Genomic DNA, 23,789 nt, shown 5'->3' with positions numbered 1-23,789 from the left:
TATTTAGGCCCAGGCACCCAGCAGAGGAGAGAGGTCCCGTAACAGAGAATCTGGCTTCATGTCAGCAGAGAATCAGTCTGCATGTCATAGCAGAGAATCAGGCTTCACGTCAGCCACCACTGCAACAGTCCATTGTCATATATTTAGGCCCAGGCACCCAGCCAGAGGAGAGAGGTCCCGTAACAGAGAATCTGGCTTCATGTCAGCAGAGAATCAGTCTGCATGTCATAGCAGAGAATCAGGCTTCACGTCAGCCACCACTGTAACAGTCCATTGTCATATATTTAGGCCCAGGCACCCAGCCAGAGGAGAGAGGTCCCGTAACAGAGAATCTGGCTTCATGTCAGCAGAGAATCAGTCTGCATGTCATAGCAGAGAATCAGGCTTCACGTCAGCCACCACTGTAACAGTCCATTGTCATATATTTAGGCCCAGGCACCCAGCCAGAGGAGAGAGGTCCCGTAACAGAGAATCTGGCTTCATGTCAGCAGAGAATCAGTCTGCATGTCATAGCAGAGAATCAGGCTTCACGTCAGCCACCACTGTAACAGTCCATTGTCATATATTTAGGCCCAGGCACCCAGGCAGAGGAGAGAGGTCCCGTAACAGAGAATCTGGCTTCATGTCAGCAGAGAATCAGTCTGCATGTCATAGCAGAGAATCAGGCTTCACGTCAGCCACCACTGTAACAGTCCATTGTCATATATTTAGGCCCAGGCACCCAGGCAGAGGAGAGAGGTCCCGTAACAGAGAATCTGGCTTCATGTCAGCAGAGAATCAGTCTGCATGTCATAGCAGAGAATCAGGCTTCACGTCAGCCACCACTGCAACAGTCCATTGTCATATATTTAGGCCCAGCACCCAGGCAGAGGAGAGAGGTCCCGTAACAGAGAATCTGGCTTCATGTCAGCAGAGAATCAGTCTGCATGTCATAGCAGAGAATCAGGCTTCACGTCAGCCACCACTGTAACAGTCCATTGTCATATATTTAGGCCCAGGCACCCAGGCAGAGGAGAGAGGTCCCGTAACAGAGAATCTGGCTTCATGTCAGCAGAGAATCAGTCTGCATGTCATAGCAGAGAATCAGGCTTCACGTCAGCCACCACTGTAACAGTCCATTGTCATATATTTAGGCCCAGGCACCCAGGCAGAGGAGAGAGGTCCCGTAACAGAGAATCTGGCTTCATGTCAGCAGAGAATCAGTCTGCATGTCATAGCAGAGAATCAGGCTTCACGTCAGCCACCACTGCAACAGTCCATTGTCATATATTTAGGCCCAGGCACCCAGGCAGAGGAGAGAGGTCCCGTAACAGAGAATCTGGCTTCATGTCAGCAGAGAATCAGTCTGCATGTCATAGCAGAGAATCAGGCTTCACGTCAGCCACCACTGCAACAGTCCATTGTCATATATTTAGGCCCAGGCACCCAGGCAGAGGAGAGAGGTCCCGTAACAGAGAATCTGGCTTCATGTCAGCAGAGAATCAGTCTGCATGTCATAGCAGAGAATCAGGCTTCACGTCAGCCACCACTGCAACAGTCCATTGTCATATATTTAGGCCCAGCACCCAGGCAGAGGAGAGAGGTCCCGTAACAGAGAATCTGGCTTCATGTCAGCAGAGAATCAGTCTGCATGTCATAGCAGAGAATCAGGCTTCACGTCAGCCACCACTGTAACAGTCCATTGTCATATATTTAGGCCCAGCACCCAGGCAGAGGAGAGAGGTCCCGTAACAGAGAATCTGGCTTCATGTCAGCAGAGAATCAGTCTGCATGTCATAGCAGAGAATCAGGCTTCACGTCAGCCACCACTGTAACAGTCCATTGTCATATATTTAGGCCCAGGCACCCAGGCAGAGGAGAGAGGTCCCGTAACAGAGAATCTGGCTTCATGTCAGCAGAGAATCAGTCTGCATGTCATAGCAGAGAATCAGGCTTCACGTCAGCCACCACTGTAACAGTCCATTGTCATATATTTAGGCCCAGGCACCCAGGCAGAGGAGAGAGGTCCCGTAACAGAGAATCTGGCTTCATGTCAGCAGAGAATCAGTCTGCATGTCATAGCAGAGAATCAGGCTTCACGTCAGCCACCACTGTAACAGTCCATTGTCATATATTTAGGCCCAGGCACCCAGGCAGAGGAGAGAGGTCCCGTAACAGAGAATCTGGCTTCATGTCAGCAGAGAATCAGTCTGCATGTCATAGCAGAGAATCAGGCTTCACGTCAGCCACCACTGTAACAGTCCATTGTCATATATTTAGGCCCAGGCACCCAGGCAGAGGAGAGAGGTCCCGTAACAGAGAATCTGGCTTCATGTCAGCAGAGAATCAGTCTGCATGTCATAGCAGAGAATCAGGCTTCACGTCAGCCACCACTGTAACAGTCCATTGTCATATATTTAGGCCCAGGCACCCAGGCAGAGGAGAGAGGTCCCGTAACAGAGAATCTGGCTTCATGTCAGCAGAGAATCAGTCTGCATGTCATAGCAGAGAATCAGGCTTCACGTCAGCCACCACTGCAACAGTCCATTGTCATATATTTAGGCCCAGGCACCCAGCCAGAGGAGAGAGGTCCCGTAACAGAGAATCTGGCTTCATGTCAGCAGAGAATCAGTCTGCATGTCATAGCAGAGAATCAGGCTTCACGTCAGCCACCACTGCAACAGTCCATTGTCATATATTTAGGCCCAGGCACCCAGGCAGAGGAGAGAGGTCCCGTAACAGAGAATCTGGCTTCATGTCAGCAGAGAATCAGTCTGCATGTCATAGCAGAGAATCAGGCTTCACGTCAGCCACCACTGTAACAGTCCATTGTCATATATTTAGGCCCAGCACCCAGGCAGAGGAGAGAGGTCCCGTAACAGAGAATCTGGCTTCATGTCAGCAGAGAATCAGTCTGCATGTCATAGCAGAGAATCAGGCTTCACGTCAGCCACCACTGTAACAGTCCATTGTCATATATTTAGGCCCAGGCACCCAGCCAGAGGAGAGAGGTCCCGTAACAGAGAATCTGGCTTCATGTCAGCAGAGAATCAGTCTGCATGTCATAGCAGAGAATCAGGCTTCACGTCAGCCACCACTGCAACAGTCCATTGTCATATATTTAGGCCCAGCACCCAGGCAGAGGAGAGAGGTCCCGTAACAGAGAATCTGGCTTCATGTCAGCAGAGAATCAGTCTGCATGTCATAGCAGAGAATCAGGCTTCACGTCAGCCACCACTGCAACAGTCCATTGTCATATATTTAGGCCCAGGCACCCAGCCAGAGGAGAGAGGTCCCGTAACAGAGAATCTGGCTTCATGTCAGCAGAGAATCAGTCTGCATGTCATAGCAGAGAATCAGGCTTCACGTCAGCCACCACTGCAACAGTCCATTGGCATATATTTAGGCCCAGCACCCAGCAGAGGAGAGAGGTCCCGTAACAGAGAATCTGGCTTCATGTCAGCAGAGAATCAGTCTGCATGTCATAGCAGAGAATCAGGCTTCACGTCAGCCACCACTGCAACAGTCCATTGTCATATATTTAGGCCCAGGCACCCAGCCAGAGGAGAGAGGTCCCGTAACAGAGAATCTGGCTTCATGTCAGCAGAGAATCAGTCTGCATGTCATAGCAGAGAATCAGGCTTCACGTCAGCCACCACTGTAACAGTCCATTGTCATATATTTAGGCCCAGCACCCAGGCAGAGGAGAGAGGTCCCGTAACAGAGAATCTGGCTTCATGTCAGCAGAGAATCAGTCTGCATGTCATAGCAGAGAATCAGGCTTCACATCAGCCACCACTGTAACAGTCCATTGTCATATATTTAGGCCCAGGCACTCAGCCAGAGGAGAGAGGTCCCGTAACAGAGAATCTGGCTTCATGTCAGCAGAGAATCAGTCTGCATGTCATAGCAGAGAATCAGGCTTCACGTCACCCAACATTGGAACAGTCCATTGTCATGTATTTAGGCCCCGGCACCCAGACAGAGGAGATGTTCATTCAACTTTGGGTTGCCCCGCAATATAATGGTAAAATGAAAATAAAAAGAGGATTGAATGAGGAAGTGCCCTGGAGTCCAATAATATATGGTTAAGGGGAGGTAGTTAATGTCTAATCTGCACAAGGGATGGACAGGTCCTGTAAGTTCCATGCCTGGTTTATTTTTATGAACGTCAGCTTGTCCACATTGGCTGTAGACAGGCGGCTGCGTTTTTCTGTAATGACGCCTCCTGCGTGCTGAATACACGTTCAGACAAAACGCTGGCCGCCGGGCAGGCCAGCACCTCCAAGGCATAAAAGGCTAGCTCGCGTGGATCCAGCAGGGTGGCAACCCAGTAGTCCGCACACGTTAAAATGTGGGCAACTCTGCTGTCGTTGCGCAGGCACTGCAGCATGTAGTCGCTCATGTGTGCCAGGCTGCCTAGGGGTAAGGACAAGCTGTCCTCTGTAAGAGGCGTATCATCATCATCCTGCCTTTCCCCCCAGTCACGCACCAGTGATGTGCCCGAGCTGCGTTGGGTGCCACCCCGCTGTGACCATGCTTCATCCTCATCCTCCTCCACCTCCTCCTCATCCTCGTCCTCCTCGTCCTCCAGTAGTGGGCCCTGGCTGGCCACATTTGTACCTGGCCTCTGCTGTTGCAAAAAACCTCCCTCTGAGTCACTTCGAAGAGACTGGCCTGAAAGTGCTAAAAATTACCCCTCTTCCTCCTCCTCCTCCTCCTGGGCCACCTCCTCTTCCATCATCGCCCTAAGTGTTTTCTCAAGGAGACATAGAAGTGGTATTGTAACGCTGATAACGGCGTCATCGCCATTGGCCATGTTGGTGGAGTACTCGAAACAGCGCAACAGGGCACACAGGTCTCGCATGGAGGCCCAGTCATTGGTGGTGAAGTGGTGCTGTTCCGTAGTGCGACTGACCCGTGCGTGCTGCAGCTGAAACTTCACTATGGCCTGCTGCTGCTCGCACAGTCTGTCCAGCATGTGCAAGGTGGAGTTCCACCTGGTGGGCACGTCGCATATGAGGCGGTGAGCGGGAAGGCTCAAGTTACGCTGTAGCGCAGACAGGCGAGCAGCGGCAGGATGTGAACGCCGGAGGCGCGAACAGACGGCCCGCACTTTATGCAGCAGCTCTGACATGTCGGGGTAGTTGTGAATGAACTTCTGCACCACCAAATTCAGCACATGCGCCAAGCAAGGGATGTGCGTCATACCGGCTAGTCCCAGAGCTGCAACGAGATTTCGCCCATTATCACACACCACCAGGCCGGGCTTGAGGCTCACCGGCAGCAACCACTCGTCGGTCTGTTGTTCTATACCCCGCCACAACTCCTGTGCGGTGTGGGGCCTGTCCCCCAAACATATGAGTTTCAGAATGGCCTGCTGACGTTTACCCCGGGCTGTGCTGAAGTTGGTGGTGAAGGTGTGTGGCTGACTGGATGAGCAGGTGGAAGAAGAGGAGGAGGAAGCCGAGTAGGAGGAGGAGGCAACAGGAGGCAAAGAATGTTGCCCTGCGATCCTTGGCGGCGGAAGGACGTGCGCCAAACAGCTCTCTGCCTGGGGCCCAGCTGCCACTACATTTACCCAGTGTGCAGTTAGGGAGATATAGCGTCCCTGGCCATGCTTACTGGTCCACGTATCTGTGGTTAGGTGGACCTTGCCACAGATGGCGTTGCGCAGTGCACACTTGATTTTATCAGATACTTGGTTGTGCAGGGAAGGCACGGCTCTCTTGGAGAAGTAGTGTCGGCTAGGAACAACATACTGTGGGACAGCAAGCGACATGAGCTGTTTGAAGCTGTCTGTGTCCACCAGCCTAAATGACAGCATTTCATAGGCCAGTAGTTTAGAAATGCTGGCATTCAGGGCCAGGGATCGAGGGTGGCTAGGTGGGAATTTACGCTTTCTCGCAAATGTTTGTGAGATGGAGAGCTGAACGCTGCCGTGTGACATGGTTGAGATGCTTGGTGACGGAGGTGGTGGTGTTGGTGGTATATCCCCTGTTTGCTGGACGGCAGGTGACAACGTTCCTCCAGAGGCGGAGGAAGAGGCCGAGGCGGCAGCAGCAGAATAGGCCGAGGCGGCAGCAGCAGAAGAGGCCGAGGCGGCAGCAGCAGAAGAGGTAGCAGGGGGAGCCTGAGTGACTTCCTTGTTTTTAAGGTGTTTACTCCACTGCAGTTCATGCTTTGCATGCAGGTGCCTGGTCATGCAGGTTGTGCTAAGGTTCAGAACGTTAATGCCTCGCTTCAGGCTCTGATGGCACAGCGTGCAAACCACTCGAGTCTTTTCGTCAGCACATTGTTTGAAGAAGTGCCATGCCAGGGAACTCCTTGAAGCTGCCTTTGGGGTGCTCGGTCCCAGATGGCGGCGGTCAGTAGCAGGCGGAGTCTCTTGGCGGCGGGTGTTCTGCTTTTGCCCACTGCTCCCTCTTCCTCCGAACTGTGAAAGTCAGTGGCACGACCTTCATTCCATGTGGGGTCTAGGACCTCATCGTCCCCTGCATCGTCTTTAACCCAGTCTTCCTCCCTGACCTCCTGTTCAGTCTGCACACTGCAGAAAGACGCAGCAGTTGGCACCTGTAATATAGAGAAAGGTTGTAGCCAGCTCACCTCATCGTCCTGCACGGCGGTGCACGGGGCGGACTCAAGCCAGTCCTTTGTAAGCAGAAGAAGATAGAAAAAAATGCTCCAGCACCGCGGTGGATAATATGAAAATCCCGGTCTTCATTAACACCACAGAGAATTCAGGTGAGTACAGCAATCGAAAGACAAACACTGGTGGTCCCCGGTGCCCCGGATCTTTGCGTTTCGAACTCTTGAGTTCTTAGTCATGATCCTAGGTGTCTCCCATGCTCCATGCCTCATATACCATCTACCCGCCACTATCCCCTCCTAGTAAGGGAGGAGCATAGTGGAACAGGGCCGGCAGCAGAATCGGCCGGGTCCATGGGAGACACCTGTGTAAACCCAATCACATGTTAACAATCCAAATCCCTATAGTATTCCATGAGAAAAGGAATATATATATAAATAAAACAAACTAATATAAAAAAATCCTCTATAGGTCGTCTCTCCAAACATATTTAACATAATATTCTATTCTGATTCCATATGAATCATGAATAAATAAATCTGATATTCAAGAGACAGGGATACAAATAGATACAAAATCTCTGGATCACATTCAGCGCACGAAAGTAGTAATTTTATCATATTGTATTGTCCCATTTGTATTACATCTTGGTTTAGTTCCATACATTGATCTTATAATTTTTCTCCCCTCTTTCGTTCATCCAATATATTAAGGTATTTGATTTTCTTCCTTATGCTTGGAAAACGTATTGTGTGAACCAGGGTCAATCTTTAGACTGAAAAAAAGGGGTGTGACTGCTTTTATCAGACATAATACATTCAGTACCTAATCCATATAACACGTCCGTGGTGCACCATGTATCGTGTGATGGATAGTTTGATAGGTGTAAAAACACCCAATTATATATAAAGGAAAATTAGATTAAAGATTAACATATATATAACTATATAGGGTGGTCAAATGTTATTACCAATTCCATCTCATTTTTATTTATATTTTTAATGCAATTAAGTTTTTACTTCCAAAGATTTGGTCTTTGTATTCCCAATTTCTTTGGTCAATCTAGTATAGCAATGAGATTGTTGTAACGATAAGATGGATTTGCAGTTATCCTTGATCACCATATATTATTTCAAAAAGGAAAATCCCTTTATGTAGTTCTATATATTTATCAATTTTATACATGTACATCACGGACGAGTTATTAGACTGTGTAAACTGATATACAGATTATCCATATTTTTCTGACATATAATAAGTTATTATATAAAGTCTTATATATTACTCATATCATCACTTTTTCATTCCTAGAACATAGACCATTTATACCCAAGGCTTTTTTTAAAAAATATACAAACCAACAGATACAAATAACCAAAACCGCATGTGTGTCCACATTAATGCTCTAGTTCAGCCTATGATGTTTAAGTATTTCTTATTCATCTGATATGCAGGGGTGTGCAGACAGGAGAAAATAAATTCTCATCCCCCTGCAAAACCCACTGCATGATTGGATGATGTGAATATCGTCAGACGCACATGCGGTTTTAGTTCTGGCGCCGGAACCTACTAGTTTTTTGGTATTGTTTTTATGATGCTATTCTAGTGAGGAGAGAACAAACCATTGAAAAAGGAAAGAGGATAGTATACCTTTAAGGTTAAAATGAACATATATTGGTATATATGTTGGGCTAAAAACAATAATGGCAAAACCAGACATATGCTGCAAGTCCCTTTCAATATAAATACATTAGTTCCCTTTTGAGATTGAGCCCCAAAGGATATCTTGTGCTCAATCTCCAAATCCAGAATGCCTCTCTGAGGAGAATTTTTTGTTTCAGGTTTCCACCCCTTTTTGGTAATGTCACTCTTTCAAAAGCAAATGTACTGAGATTGTCTACACTACGCCCATGCACACTTATAAAGTGTTTGGCCGCATTTGATATACCTGTTGCTGATGGATTACAGATATAATTTAAATGCTCTCGTAATCTATCTTTAAACTTTCTGCTTGTGCAGCCAATATAAATTAGATCACATAGTGTGCATGTAATAATGTAGACAACTCCAGTTGTGCCACAGTTTATATAGCTCTTAATGGGGAAGCTTTCTAGATGAGAGGAATTAGAAAATTCCTTGGTATTAGTAGCGTATTTACATGTTATACATCTGTTACTTCCACATTTAGAAAAGCCTGTATATTTTAACCACGTAGGTGGATCCTTGATCTGCATTGGACTATACATGGAAGGTGACAGCATTTTGCCTAGTGTTCCGGGTCTCTTTGAGACTATACGGCATCCGTTTTGTAGGACTTCTCTCAGAATTTTATCCTCATACAGGATTGGAATACATTTTTGGATAACTTTCTTAATTTCAGGAAATTGTCTGCTGTAAGTTAGAACCAATGTTGGTATAAATTCATCTGTCCGAACTTTTGCAGACAGACTACATGTATTACCAGAGTCATCTTTTTTCTTTCTATCCTGTAGAGGATAATTATGTCTGGTAGAAAATCTTTTTTGGTTATAATTTATTGTAAGTCCTAGTAGATCTGTTCTAGATTTACTTTTCGCTATTTTTAGACCCCTGTGTAACATCCAATGTGGGTAACCTCGCTTTTTCAAACGATCCCAGATGTTACCACATTCCCTCAAGAAGGCTGAGTCTGTGCTACAATTTCTTCTCGCTCTTATAAACTCCCCCACTGGAATACTTTTGATGGTGTGTAGTGGGTGGTGACTGTTTGCCTTTAAGATAGTGTTGCCAGACACCTCTTTACGGTATGTCTCTGTCATCACTATTTCATCTGGTTTCCCAATCAATTTTAGATCCAGAAAATTGATATTTTCGGAGTGATGGAAACAAGTGAATCTCAGATTATATTGATTATGATTTAAATAATCCGTGAAGCCCGGTATGGCAGACACATCGCCACTCCATATGAGCAGCAGGTCATCGATGTATCTGCCATACCAGGCAAGGGAACCAGAATAAGGATTGTCAACTGAATATATATATTTTTCTTCCCAGAAGGCCATCGATAGATTAGCCAAAGATGGAGAGAATTTGGCCCCCATCGAGACCCCTGAGGTCTGAACATAAAAAGTATCATCAAATGTGAAATAATTGTGTGTTAGGAGATAAGCCGTGATCTCCAACACATAATCAATGAACACATTTGAGAAACTACTATATTTATGGAGATTATATTCCAGTGCCAACAAGGCAAATGAGTGGGGAATGGAGGGATACAGTGCTACAACATCCAAAGTGACCCATGTATACTTGTTTGACCACATGCAATTATGCATGTATTTTAATACATCGGTGGTATCCTTTATATATCCTGGTAATCTTTTCACTAATGGTTGCAGCACTGAATCCAGCCATTCACCCAATTTCTCATTTAGAGACCCAATGCCTGATATTATGGGTCGTAGGGGAGGAGGATTCATTCCCTTGTGTATTTTGGGGAGGGCATGGATAATGGGGGTTATTGGGTATTGCACATTTAGAAAATCTACTTGTTTTTGTGTTAAATGACCCTTTTCTAGACCTTTATTCAGAATGGAGGACAATTGCTGTTTGTAAACTACAAGGGGGTTACCTCTTAGAATATTATAAGTGGTGGTATCAGACAACAATATTTTTTTATATTAGTTTGTTTTATTTATATATATATTCCTTTTCTCATGGAATACTATAGGGATTTGGATTGTTAACATGTGATTGGGTTTACACAGGTGTCTCCCATGGACCCGGCCGATTCTGCTGCCGGCCCTGTTCCACTATGCTCCTCCCTTACTAGGAGGGGATAGTGGCGGGTAGATGGTATATGAGGCATGGAGCATGGGAGACACCTAGGATCATGACTAAGAACTCAAGAGTTCGAAACGCGTAGATCCGGGGCACCGGGGACCACCAGTGTTTGTCTTTCGATTGCTGTACTCACCTGAATTCTCTGTGGTGTTAATAAAGACCGGGATTTTCATATTATCCACCGCGGTGCTGGAGCATTTTTTTCTATCTTCTTCCAGTTGGCACCTGTGTTTCGTCATCATCAGAGACGTGCTGAGGTGGTATTCCCATGTCCTCATCATCAGGAAACATAAGTGGTTGTGCATCAGTGCATTCTATGTCTTCCACCGCTGGGGAAGGGCTAGGTGGATGCCCTTGGGAAATTCTGCCAGCAGAGTCTTCAAACAGCATAAGAGACTGCTGCATAACTTGAGGCTCAGACAGTTTCCCTGATATGCATGGGGGTGATGTGACAGACTGATGGGCTTGGTTTTCAGGCACCATCTGTGCGCTTTCTGCAGAAGACTGGGTGGGAGATAATGTGAATGTGCTGGATCCACTGTCGGCCACCCAATTGACTAATGCCTGTACCTGCTCAGGCCTTACCATCCTTAGAATGGCATTGGGCCCCACCAAATATCGCAGTAAATTCTGGCGGCTACTGGGACCTGAGGTAGTTGGTACAGTAGGACTTGTGGCTGTGGCATAACGGCCACGTCCTCTCCCAGCACCAGAGGGTCCACTAACACCACCACGACCATGTCCGCGTCCGCGTCCCTTACTAGATTTTTTCCTCATTGTTACTGTTCACCAGAATAAGAAAAAAAATATTTGGCCCAATGTATTGAATTCAAATTCAGGCCTTTTTTTTTACAGACACCTAACACTATCTGGCTATCTATTTAGGTACCGTATTACACTAATACAGGCACAGCAGTAACGACAGATTTAGCTGAATATAAATTGTAGGCCTAGTATTTAGGCCCTGGATGACAGGTATACGTTTACGGACAGAATAAGACTTGGAAATGCACAGTAGCGTGTGAAGTTAATAAGGATGACCCTTTCAGCACCTTCAATCTAATATACCCTTTTATGGATCGATTTAAACTTGGCCTGATACAGCAGAAACCACTGATGTAGGGAATTGCTAAGTTGGGAATTGTATTTCAACCCAGAACAAAAATATATCCTTTGCTAGACAGCAGACAGTATTACAATTGGCTAGCCACAGCTGAAACATCAGATTTAGGGTACTGCTATTTTGGCAATTGTATTTCACCCCTCAATAAAATAGCAAGCACAGCCAAGCCCCTGATGCAGGATATAGCAAAAAAAAACAAAAAACACTATTGATGGTTAAATGGACTTGGTGGCAGCTTGTGCTGGCGCACCACAAGACACCAAATGGCCGCCGATCACCCTAGAAAAAAGTGACTGAAAAACGCTCTGGGCAGCCTAAAAACAGTGAGCAATTGAATAGCAGAAGATGAATGTTTCACAGCTGTAGATCGATCACTTCATTAAGTGTTTTTGCTGAGTAAATCCCTGTCTAGTGCCTAATCTCGCCCTAACAGCAGCAGCTGCATCCTCTCCCTACCCTGATCAGAGCAGAGTGACGTGCGGCGCTACGTGACTCCAGCTTAAATAGAGGCTGAGTCACATGCTGCACTGGCCAATCACAGCCATGCCAATAGTAGGCATGACTGTGATGGCCTCTTGGGGCAAGTAGTATGACGCTTGTTGATTGGCTGCTTTGCAGCCTTTCAAAAAGTGCCAAGAAAGCGCCGAACACTGAACCCGAACCCAGACTTTTACGAAAATGTTCGGGTTCGGGTCCGTGTCACGGACACCCCAAAATTCGGTACGAACCCGAATTATACAGTTCGGGTTCGCTCATCCCTACTTTTGGGTCTTTGAAACATTTTTCAACAAAATAGATTGCGATCACACTCCCTACACTATCTGTCCCTTCCTAAGTCAAGTCTCCCTGACTAATAATGAGCCAAACACACGCCATCGGGTGCCATATAGCACCCGATCACGTGTTCCGGCCAGCCAATCACTGTAATGCGAGTAACCAACAAGGCTACAGCATTAAAGTGATGGCAGTACTTACCTGCAAGAAACGTGCGGGGAGGAGACTCGAGCTTGGCACTCGAGCACATGCGGTACTCAGCGGAGTACCGCCATGTGCCAAGCGTAGCAATGCTCTAGCCCAGTGTTTCCCAACCAGTGTGCCTCCAGCTGTTGCAAAACTACAACTCCCAGCATGCCTTGACAGCCTTTGGGTGTGTGGGCATACTGGGAGTTGTAGTTTTGCAACAGCTGGAAGAACACTGGTTGGGAAACACTGCTCTAGCCGACCAGCAGTTCGGCCGAGCATGCTCGCTCAAAACTAATACAAAGGGCAAAATGCAGAACCTCCCAGCAAGCTTTCTATAGAGAAAAACATATCTCCCCTTTTTATCAATATAGGAAGCCAAACATACAAAATCAACAATAGTTAGTATAAGTAAGTGGTAAGTATGTATGGCCCATCTCACACCAAGGGGATGGATCATGCCCTGGGTAAAGTGTGTCTCCACCAAACTAACAATCACAGGTAGGTGTCTCCGAACCAAGTCGGTAACTGCCTGTCTTTTTAACCTGTCACCCAATCCCCGGACATTCCAAGTTAGTATTCTAACTGACATCATTCAAGCCGTAAATTCCCCTATTATAAGATTAACCATATTTCCTACCACCTTAGCCTCAACAGGAGACGCATCGCAACCAACCCCAAAAAGCCCCAACCCCCCGAAACCTCTTGATCCACCACATTCCTGATGCAGATCTCTAAACTAAGGCCTCCCCCACTCCCACCAGTCATCCCTGTAATAACTACTCATATATTATTCTGGTCAAGCCAGTCTACCACAAGGTCCGATGTATAATAAAAAATTATATAATTATTAAAAATGATACGCAATTAGGGTAGGGTAAACAAATGAGTACTTTATATCCTTTTTCTGGAGACGTTTTCTAACTTCCATATAACTCCATCTTTTATCTTGGATATCCTTAGAAAAGTCAGGGAAAAGGACAATCAGGGGAGCACTCCGTAGCCCTCCTCAGAATCATGTCTTGATCTCTTGAGAGTAGTATCTTGGCCAGGAGTATCCGTGGTTGCCTTCCAGGAATTGGTTTACCCCCTGGGACTCGATGCGCTCTTTCCAAAATAATGGCGAGAAGTGCTCCCTTCCCAACCTCTCCAGTATTAAGTCCTTTATCATCTCACCAGGATTATCCCCTTCCATGCACTCTTGTAGACCCATAATTCTCACATTGGATTGTCTCGATCTGTCTTCCAATTCCACAACCTTTTTTTTTTGTTATTAGCCTCTAGTGATGAGCGGCATAGGTAATATTCGAATTTGCGATATTTCCCGAATTTGTGGCCGAATATTCACCATAAATTAGCTAATTCGAGAATTCGTGATCTCCAGTCATTGGTTACTTGATTGCAAAAATCGGCAATGTAATATATTTGCGATAAATTCGCAATTAGATTATTCAACACTATTCGCAAATACGAATATATAGCACTATTCTCGAAGTGGCGATATTCGCGATTCGAATATCCAAGCTCAACATTATTAGCCTCCATTCTCATCGTGGGGATTTTGGTTTTAAACATTTTAACCTCCCACTCCAGTACAGTATTTTGTATAGTTGTCATTCTGTCTCTTATCTTTGTAACTTCATCTCTTATTAGGACCACATCAGACTGAATTAGTCCAAGCTTGATTTAATTATCTTGAATCAATTCCCCATTTTTTTATTTATTTTTTATCTCCGTCAATATTTCCCTTAATAAAGACATTTCTTCCTTTATCAGGTCACTTACGTCCTCTCTCTCCTCTCCCTCCTCTCTGGTGCAGGCATTTATTATTCCTTCATCGTCTAATCCACCAGTTGTTTTTTTATGCTGGATTCATCAATTTTTTTTTACTGCGATGGAAATTACATTTGGGGACTTCAGAAACTGTGATGAAAGCAAACCCTGTCTTACTGGGTCAAAAGTAATAAATGTTGGGCAACCCTCTCAACAGAATATATAACAACAAAAATGGGTGACCCTTTTAATCAACACTAGATATAAAATAGCCCATAAGTACAATAATAGACAAGAATATCTGCTGCACGAATGTGCCTAAATTACCAGTGCTCAGTAAAAGAGGAACAGTTTTACCACAGTCTTTCAAAGTGGTGCCACCACTGGGGTCTCCATGATTCCAGTGCTGGGTATCTGACCCTTATCTTACCCTACTTGACCTGGGCTTATACCTGTCAGAGTAGCACGACGATCACCCTATTGAGGGTGACCCCAGTGGATAAATAAAACTCACCTATTTGGGTATCCCTACCAATTTCCCTATGCAGGATAGTGACTGCCCAGCTTCGTCAACAGACTCCCAACGTGTTTCAATGGCCATCGCCAGATTATTAGGGGACCATCAATCCAGGCTGGGTCTAAGTAGTAAGAGCATAAGATGAATAGTGCAGGATTCAGAAGCCAGCACCCGACATACAGTAGGTTCGCCTGGTGTCACTAGCAGAAGTTAGAGGTGTGTATGCGTATTTCCTCCCCCTTTGTTTCTCTTCCCCTTTCTTCTTCTTTGGGTTTTCTTCTTAGTTAAAGTTACTTCTCTCTTGGCGTCACTCCTTGTATTAAGTCCCAGATACCAGCCAAGTCCTAGCCATCTTATTATGTTGGGGGAAACAAACAGTAACAAGGCACAGTCGTTCGACTCCAGCAACCAGCAGAGTCCAGGTGTTATATTCAAATTGGCCAGGGGGGAAAGCATATTATTGAAACACGGATGTTAGTCACAGAGAGGTAGGGGGAACAAATACACCGAGCAGGGAGGACAAGGAAATAATTGCACAAAACAAGGAGGGAAATAGAATAAACTTGGGGGGAGCGAGAGAGTGAGCAATACCAAGCAACATTTACTCGATGCTTCAAACCTGTGAGCCAGTCCTGTCAGGCACTGAAGATCGAGGTGAGTAGTCGGGAGAGCGTGGCAGATTCAGGCAGCAGGCGAGGGTAGTGAGTTTGTCTACCATAGGCAGTGATGAAACAGCGTTCAGTCGGGGCAAGAAAAGTCAGGGGTCAGAGGAGCGGAGCGGGTCTGGGAGTGCACACATACCCCAGTTAAGGTATAGAAGCTCGTAGGCGGCATGGTGTCATGGAGTATAGAAGGGTAGAATGCTAGGAGAGAGGAGCGACGTCTGCAGCCTACGTTATCGCGCCTTTCACAAATTCTTCATGGAAATCTTCACGAAATGAAACACTTATTTTTTTTCACGGATGTGTCACTGACACAGAAATGTGAACAAGGCCTTAGTGTGCTGTGAGAAGGGAGGAGAAGGAGGTAAATCATTCAGTGTTTGATTAGGATATTTATTTTTCTATGGATTTTGTGCCAAAATCATCATAAAATCAGTTAGCATACCGGGGGCTCATTGACAAAGACTGGTGTTTTATGCCTCATTGTAAATTACTTTTCTCGTGCTTTTTTCCATTGGGGGACACAGACCATGGGTATAGCTTAGAGGTATTAGTAGGAGGGACACTATGCAAATGAAAGAGCTCCTCCTCCTCGGGCTATACCCCCAGACTCCACCAGGAGGAACTCAGTCTTTGCTTAGTGTCTGGTGAAGGAGGTTGACACTCTCTGATTCTACTCCTTTTTGTTATTTTTATTCTAGATGGGGACACAGGTCGGCATGGCGCCTTCCTGGTCCCCCGTGGAGTGCCCGCCGCCGTCTTTGGGACGTTGCCTGGCTGCCTCCATTTCCCCCCAAGAAGATAAGTGGATCCGGGCTCGACCTGTTAGCTCCGGCATCCCACCAGCTGCTGGGACGCCTGCTGCCTACCCTCCTCCAGAGCACTGTTCTCCTGGATTGGAGTCAGAAGTCTGAAGAGGCGCATCCCTGCTGGTCTGGACATCGAGGGAGCATGCTGAGCAGATAAGTGTTGCCCAATCCCTCCCCCTCCCTCTGTGTCTATTTGTCTGTGGCTACCTGGGTGAACTTGAAGAAGGATCCTGATGGGGCACTTTCTTCATTTTGGCACTGGAGTACTGGCATCTCTTCCCCCTTAAACTGTGGGCTTCAGCGCTTCTCTCGTCGGGCCTTGGCTGCTGCGCTCCCTCAGCGCCCGCCGGCAGGCCGCTCCTCCACGTGGTGTTTGTTTAAATCACGCGCGCGCTTATTTCCGCGCGCGTGCGCTTATTTTCGCGCATATTTTCGCGCGTGCGCTTATTTTCGCGCATATTTTCGCGCATATTTTCGCGCATATTTTCGCACGCGCACATATTTTCGCGCGCGCGCATATTTTCGCGCGCGCGCTTATTTTTCGCGCGCTTTTTTCGCGCCATAATGACGCGTTCGGGGAGGCGGAGCCTCGGCATGCCGCTCTGACTCTCCTTACACCGGAGACTCTGTTTGCTCATGGCCTTGCAGCTCCTCATCACTCTACTCCGTTTTGTGCCAGGCAAGCTGGTAGCTCAGTGGTACTGCTGCTGCTGCCGCCCCATGTCCAGGCTTTCTGAGTTCAAAGCCCCTTTCAGCCTTCAAAAATTGTTTATATTATTCTAGATGGGGACACAGGTCGGCATGGCGCCTTCCTGGTCCCCCGTGGAATGCCCGCTGCCGTCCTTGGACGCTGCCTGGCTGCCTCCATCGCCCCCCAAAGAAGACAAGTGGATCCGGGCTCGACCTGCAGCTCCGGTATCCCACCAGCTACTGGGTCTCCTGCTGCCACCCTCCACCAGAACACTGCACTCCTGGACAAGGAGTCAGAAGCCTGATGAGGTGCATCCCTGCTGGTCCTGGAGTCGAGGGAGAAGTTCTGCAGGAGAAGTTCTGCAGGAGCAGATAAGTATTACCTGCATCCCTGCCTTACCCCCCTCCTCCACCCCTCCTCTACGTCCCTGGGGGCCTGCGGTCCCCGCTTGGGCATCTGCCATGTCCAGCGCGGCCGCTAAATTGGTCTTAGTCGCCAAGGCAACCATGTCCTTTAATCCTGTGGCGCTAACGACTCCATCTCTCTCAGTGGTCCCCACAGTGGGTGACTGACTACGAAGAGGCAGCGTGAGCGGCAGCATCACACCTCGGATGTCTCCGTCTCTCCACCCCCCTCACCTCGCCGGTGGCGCTTGCGGACTGCTCTTCCCCCTCCCTAGGGAGAGTAATCCGAAGGAGAATTATCCGGCTCGGACGAGCCAGGTCCTTTTTGGACTATAGGGCATTTTCAAATCCTGTGACGCCAACCACCTCTCTAAGTGGTTTTCCACAGAAGACGCCCGACTACTAACAGGGAGCGTGAGCAGCAGCATCCCTCCTCGGATGGCTCTGGCTCTCCCCCCCCCCCCCGTCTAGAGGCGCGTTCGGGCGACTCTCCCCTCCCTTAGGGAGCGCAAGTCTGAAGGAGAATTTCCGGCTCTGATTAGGTCATGGAGCGGGACCCCTCGCCTAAGCTCTCCACCAGGGTGGCTGACTTAGTGGTGACTGTCCGAGACACCTTTATTCTCCAAGGGGATTCTCCTCCTTCCACTGGTCAGGAGTTCCCCCTTTTTCCGTCCAGGCAGTCGGAGACTACCATGTTCCCGGTCCATGAGGGATTTTTCCGCGGTCATGTCCAGGGCCTGGGGTGGTCTTAATAAGGTTCTCGACCACCCAGCGCATGAATATACTTTCCTTTCCCTGCTGACGGCGAGGAGAGGTGTCTCCTCCCCCTAAGGTGGATCCTCCGGTGGCCGGATTAGCCAATTATGTGGCCCTTCCTGTCTTAGTCAGTTCCTCTTTCCAGGATGCTGTAGACAGACGCATAGACTCTCTTCCAGGTCCTTTTTTCGCTGGCAGCGCGTCCCTGTGACCTACCTTTCACTCAGCAGGGGTAGCCAGTGCTCTCTCGGTGTGGTTACAACACCACCACCAGGAACTGGCGGTACGAGATGCGGCTACTAACACACTGGAGTTGGTTCTCCAGATGTCTCAGGCTTCTAAGATTCTTTGCGAAGCTTCTAGGGACATTGTTTCCCTCTTTGCCCGCAGGTTGGCCATCTCTGTCACTCAGCGCGAAGAGATTTGATTGAAGGTGTGGGATGCTGACGCCTCCACCAAGCGTTCCCTTGCTAATCTCCCCTTTGGGGTTTCCAGACCTTTATGGGGATCAGCTGGACGAGTTCATCTCTGCATGCCTTTTGCCGTTTCTCATCTGGTAGGCCGTCGCCTGCTTCCTCCGCCGGGGGTCTCAGGTCGCCCGCAAAGAGCCCTTCCTTTGCACCAGCCTTCCCGGCACTAGAGGGCCCAGTCAGCCCGCCCTGCTGCTCCTAGGCCTATCACATGTCCCGATTGCGGAATCCCACCATCGATTCCTGCGCTTCGCCATTATGGGTCGACACTGTCAGTTTGTCGCCCTTCCTTCGGGTTGGCGACCACCCCGCGGGTCCTTGCCACGGTCCTGGACCGCTCATGGCGCTTCTTCGTACCAGGGGCATTCCTTTGCTGCCCTATCGGGACGATATCCGGATAGAGGCCCCCCTCTCTACCGCAGACCACGGACAGCGTCCGGATCACTGTTCAGACCCTGGAACGGTTCGGCTGGCTGGTAACTTTCCCAAACTCCTGCCTCTTCCCGTCCCAGAGGCTCTCCTTCCGGAGGGTGATTTTGGACACCTCGGCTGCCTAAGTATTCTACCAGCCTTCAAGTCCTCCCAGGTCCAGGGGGCAGTGTCGCATCTGCTGCGCTCCCCGTGCCTCTCCATTCGGGAATACTTGCAGGTCCTGGGTCTTATGGTAGCCTCTTTCGAGGCCTTCCATATGCCCAGTTTCACACTCGCCTGGCGCAACAGGAGATCCTTTACCTTTCAGCGGGTTCGGGCAGCTCTCCCTTGGTGGCTGTTCCCAAAGAACCTGAGGTCGGGGAGTTCCTTTCTCGCATTCTCCTGGACGATCGCCGCCACCGATGCCAGCATCCTGGGTTGGGGGGGGGCGTTTTCCAGTCTCGCACGGTTCAAGGAATTTGGTCGGCGGCAGAGTCTCGCCTTCCAATCAACTTTCTGGAACTGAGGGCGATTTTTTTCCGCTCTCTCTCTCCTATTGGACCTCTCTCCTTGCGGGCCTCCCAGTGCGGGTTCAAACGGGCAATGCCGCGGCCGTGGCCTATATCAACCATCAGGGCGGGACCCGCAGCCGGATGGTGATGCAGGAGGTGAAGAGAATTCTGACGTGGGCGGAGACGCACGTTCCGGTGTTGTCAGCAGTTTGCATTCCAGGAGTGGACAACTGGACAGCGGACTTTCTAAGCCACAACACGGTGGATCCAAGCGGGTGGTCTCTGCATCCAGAAGGGTTCGAGGAAATCTGCCACAGATGGGACCGTCCGGATGTGGACTTAATGGCGTCCGGGTTCAACAACAAGATCCCAGTGGTCCTGGCTCGCGCCCGAGATCCGGAGGCGTACGGATGGATGCGCAGGTGTCTCCGTGGCAGGACTTCAGCCTCCTCTGTTTTCCTCTCCTACCAAAGGGTCTACGCCAGTTCGAGGCGGAAGGGACTCCGACCGTTCTCATCACCCCAGAGTGGCCTCGCCGCGCGTGGTTTTTTCGGACGTGGCTCGGTTGCTGGCGGACGCCCCATGGCCTCTTCCCGACGGACAGGACCTACTGTCTCAGGGCCCGTTCTTCCACCGGAATTTGCGGTCTCTTCGTTTACCGGCATGACTGTTGAAACCGCCATCCTGATAAAGATGGGGTTCTCGGATTCAGTGGTTAGGACCATGATCAGTCCGGGGAAGTCTTCTTCCTCCCGGATTTACTATCGTACCTGGATGGCCTTCCTATCCTTTTTTGAGGGTTCGGGGTTCCCTCCCCTTCGGTTTTCCATCTTGATGGTACTGTCTTTTCTTCAGTCTGGGCTTGTGCAGGGACTGTCGCTTAGTTCCCTGTAAGGTCAGGTTTCGGCGCGGGCCGTCAGAGGTCCCTTGCTCTTAAGGGTCCGGTGGTGACCTTTCTTCGGCGGTGGCGCATTCGGTTCCCCGTATGTTCCCCCTTTGTCTCCTTGGGATCTCAATTTGGTTCTGCGCGCTCTGCAGTCGGCCCCCTTTGAGGAGGGTCTCTCTGACTGTTCTCATCTGGACTTCCTTGTGACCATACAGCTACATAGCGTAGTGATTAAAGTTCTGGGCTATTATGCAGTGGCTGTGAGTTCACGTCCCATCACGAGCTTTTAAGTCAGACTGGTGTCGGAGCTGGCCGCTCTTTCCTGTCAGGAGCCTTTCTGGTTTTCCACCAGGATTAAGTTGTGCTCCGTCCAGTCCCCTTCTTTTTGCCCAGGGTGGTCTCTCCCTTCCGCCTTGATGAGGATCTTGTCCTGCCTTCCTTTTGTCCTTCTCCGGCTAACCCCAAGGAATGCACTCTGCATTCCCTGGATGTTGTACGGGTCCTGGAGGTGTGTCTCGCGGCTACTGCTTCCGTCCGCCGTTCTTGGCGCTCTGGATCTGCTTGGCTATTTCCGCGGCTTGTCACGCTTGTGGTGGAGTTCCCCGGCTAGAATTGCCGTTCTCTCCATTGGGGCGGAGGGGGCTTCCTGGGCAAGACGCAGTCGTGCCTCTGCGTCTCAGCTGTGTACGGCGGCCACCTGGTCGTCCTTGCATACCTTTGCAAATTTTTGTCAGTTGCATTCACTGGCTTCGGCTGATGCGGCTTTGGCCGCAGGGTTTTGCAGGCTGTGGTTCCTGTTTGACCGTTGGGGCGTTCCTCCTGGCGGTGCTGGTATTTTTTCCCACCCCATGGACTGCTTTTGGACGTCCCATGGTCTGTGTCCCCCAATGGAAAAAAGCACGAGAAAAGGAGATTTTTGTGAAACTCACCTGTAAAATCTTTTTCTCGTCTTTTCCATTGGGGGACACAGCTCCCACCCATTATTCCTGTTGCAGGAGGGGTCTTTAGTTCAGTTTTTCTGTTTCTGGTTGGACCTTATGGCTTGGTCCGATGGTTTCCATGATTTTTTCTTGCTCCTTCTCCTACTGCTTGTGCAACGCCTGAGTTCCTCCTGGTGGAGTCTGGGGGTATAGCCCGAGGAGGAGGAGCTCTTTCATTTGCATAGTGTCCCTCCTACTAATACCTCTAAGCTATACCCATGGTCTGTGTCCCCCAATGGAAAAGACGAGAAAAAGATTTTACAGGTGAGTTTCACAAAAATCTCCTTACTTCGACAGTCTGTGCACATGGTGTAAAAATTGAATTAGATGTACAGTACAACTACATTTATGCTTATAAATTTATTGGGGCCGATATCGCGGCCCAGTCTCCCAAGTGGTGAGGATGGTGTAAAAGCAAGCATATAAAAAAATTGCTAAATGGGGTCTTGTGACTTTTTTTTTATTCCGAAACTTCGTGTAAAAATGTTAGTAAATTACCCCCACTGTTTATTTGTAATCCATTTCACCTGTTAGCTAAAAAATCCAGGTGGAAATGTATTTTTGCTATGGAAAAAGAATTGTCCATGTGGAGAAAGAAAATGGGTATGTCCTCACTGAATGCTGCCATCCTCATGCAGATACACTGGTGCCTCCAGTGCACAGCTACAGCAGAAATCTGAGTGTGCATTTGGACTTTTGCAGTAGATTCTTTTGAAAATACAAAACAAATTTCTACCTCTCTACAATTACATAACTGAAAATAATAGTTTTGCAAAAATTAGTACCAAGTACATCTGGTGGACGTCCCAGGGCAGCATTATCAGTGGTAAAACGTTTAGGGTACAGTCACACAGTCAGGTTTCTGCACACAGTCTTGGAACCCAAAATCAAGAGTGGATCATAAAAGCAGGATAATTACATCTATTATTTTATATACTCTTGGTTTTTGCTTCCAAAATTCCATCAGGAAACCTGAGGATGTGGCCATATCCTTAGAAGTCTTAATAACAAGCCCTTAAGGAATTTAACACCTAAAGGGAAAACAGAAAAGCAATAAATATTAGACGCAAAGGGAATGAACTGCACGTGTGATATGGAGACTTGTAACAGCTCACATATGGCATATACTATTTACCTTCTTTTACAATGTCCTGTTATTTACTATTTTATGCTTAATTTTTCTTTGCTGTTTTGAAATGAAATCAGATTCTGTAGATGGCTTCTTACAACCAGACCTGGTTTAGTATTCAAGGATTTAGAGTTACCTCTCCTCTACAGTTATGTGTTTTCTCACTTCTGCTCCTTGTGTATGTGTTCTCCATTTTGGTGAACATGTTGATCATAATAATTATAACCTTACATCAGCATCTTCAAACTCCAATGTATTTTTTCCTGAGAAATTTGGCAATCTTAGACATGAGTCTTTCTTCTTGTACATTGCCTAAACTGCTAGTCATCTTTGCTAGTGGTGATGAATCCATATCATTCAGTGGTTGTATGCTGCAACTATATTTCTATATCTCTGTTGGGAGCATAGTGTTCTATACACTGGGACTCCTGTCACTTGACAGGTACATTGCCATCTGTCACCCTCTCCGATATAACACACTCCTGCCCATCCAACTGTGCAGGAAACTTGTCATTTTTGCATGGGTATTTGGATTTTTGGAGTTCATCCCAATGATTTTTCTAACTTCCGAGCTGGATTGGTGCAGTAGCAATGTTGTCATTGACCACTTCTTCTGTGATGGTTCCACATTACTACATATATCCTGCTCTAGCACTGATGTGGTCGAGAATATATTTTTTTGGTTTGCATCTATCACTATTTTAGGTACATTTCTTCCTACACTCTCTTCCTATTGCTTTATCATTTCAACAATCTTACGTATCTCATCATCTACAGGTAGAAAGAAAATGTTCTCCACCTGCTCTTCACATTTTATTGTTGTGTCAATTGCTTATGGATGTTGCATTTTTATTTATGTTCGCCCGGCAGGACATTTTACAACCAGACATGAGAAAACTGTGGCTATCTTCAACAGTATTTTAGCTCCACTGCTACATCCATTAATCTATACCTTGAGAAACCAAGCAGTCTTGCATGGTTTAAAACATATGTTAAAAAAACTAAAATCAATTGACAATGTAGTATAAAAATGTAATGCTTTCTTGATGGTTTCTACAGTATATCTGCAGTACCCCAGGACCCTGAATTTTTTTTATTAAATATTGTTAGATTTTCTAATGTTTAGTTCATTCATTCCAGAAGTATTTTGCAGGTACAGGACTAACCATCCTTTTCCTCCCCTCTTGGTAGGAGTTGGCTGGGCCTAATTCCTGAATTTGTTGTTCGCGCTGCCTTCTGAGTGCAAATCCCAGACCCTTCTTTCCAATGCTCAGGTTGTTCCACCTTGTAGCCAAACAATCGGTTACCAGAGGCTA

The 23,789-nt window shown here is 47.8% G+C and overlaps 1 protein-coding gene across 1 annotated transcript; it reads left to right on the top strand.

The window, feature by feature from the left end:
• Nucleotides 1-22,559: 22,559 nt before the first annotated feature.
• On the top strand, nt 22,560-23,501 carry LOC122928206 (olfactory receptor 2AP1-like). Its single transcript, XM_044280810.1, has one exon. The coding sequence runs from the start codon at nt 22,560-22,562 to the stop codon at nt 23,499-23,501; it is 942 nt and encodes a 313-aa protein (XP_044136745.1).
• The last annotated feature ends 288 nt before the right edge of the window (nt 23,502-23,789 follow it).

This window comes from Bufo gargarizans, chromosome 1 (assembly GCF_014858855.1).
Source record: "Bufo gargarizans isolate SCDJY-AF-19 chromosome 1, ASM1485885v1, whole genome shotgun sequence".
Taxonomy (NCBI): domain Eukaryota; kingdom Metazoa; phylum Chordata; class Amphibia; order Anura; family Bufonidae; genus Bufo; species Bufo gargarizans.
The sequence above is the reverse complement of the archived record's forward strand: the minus strand, read 5'-3'. Positions and strand labels throughout refer to the sequence as shown.

Excerpts from the sequence above, each read along its gene's own strand:
- LOC122928206 (XM_044280810.1), top strand. The coding sequence starts at position 22,560 with ATGGCTTCTTACAACCAGACCTGGTTTAGTATTCAAGGATTTAGAGTT.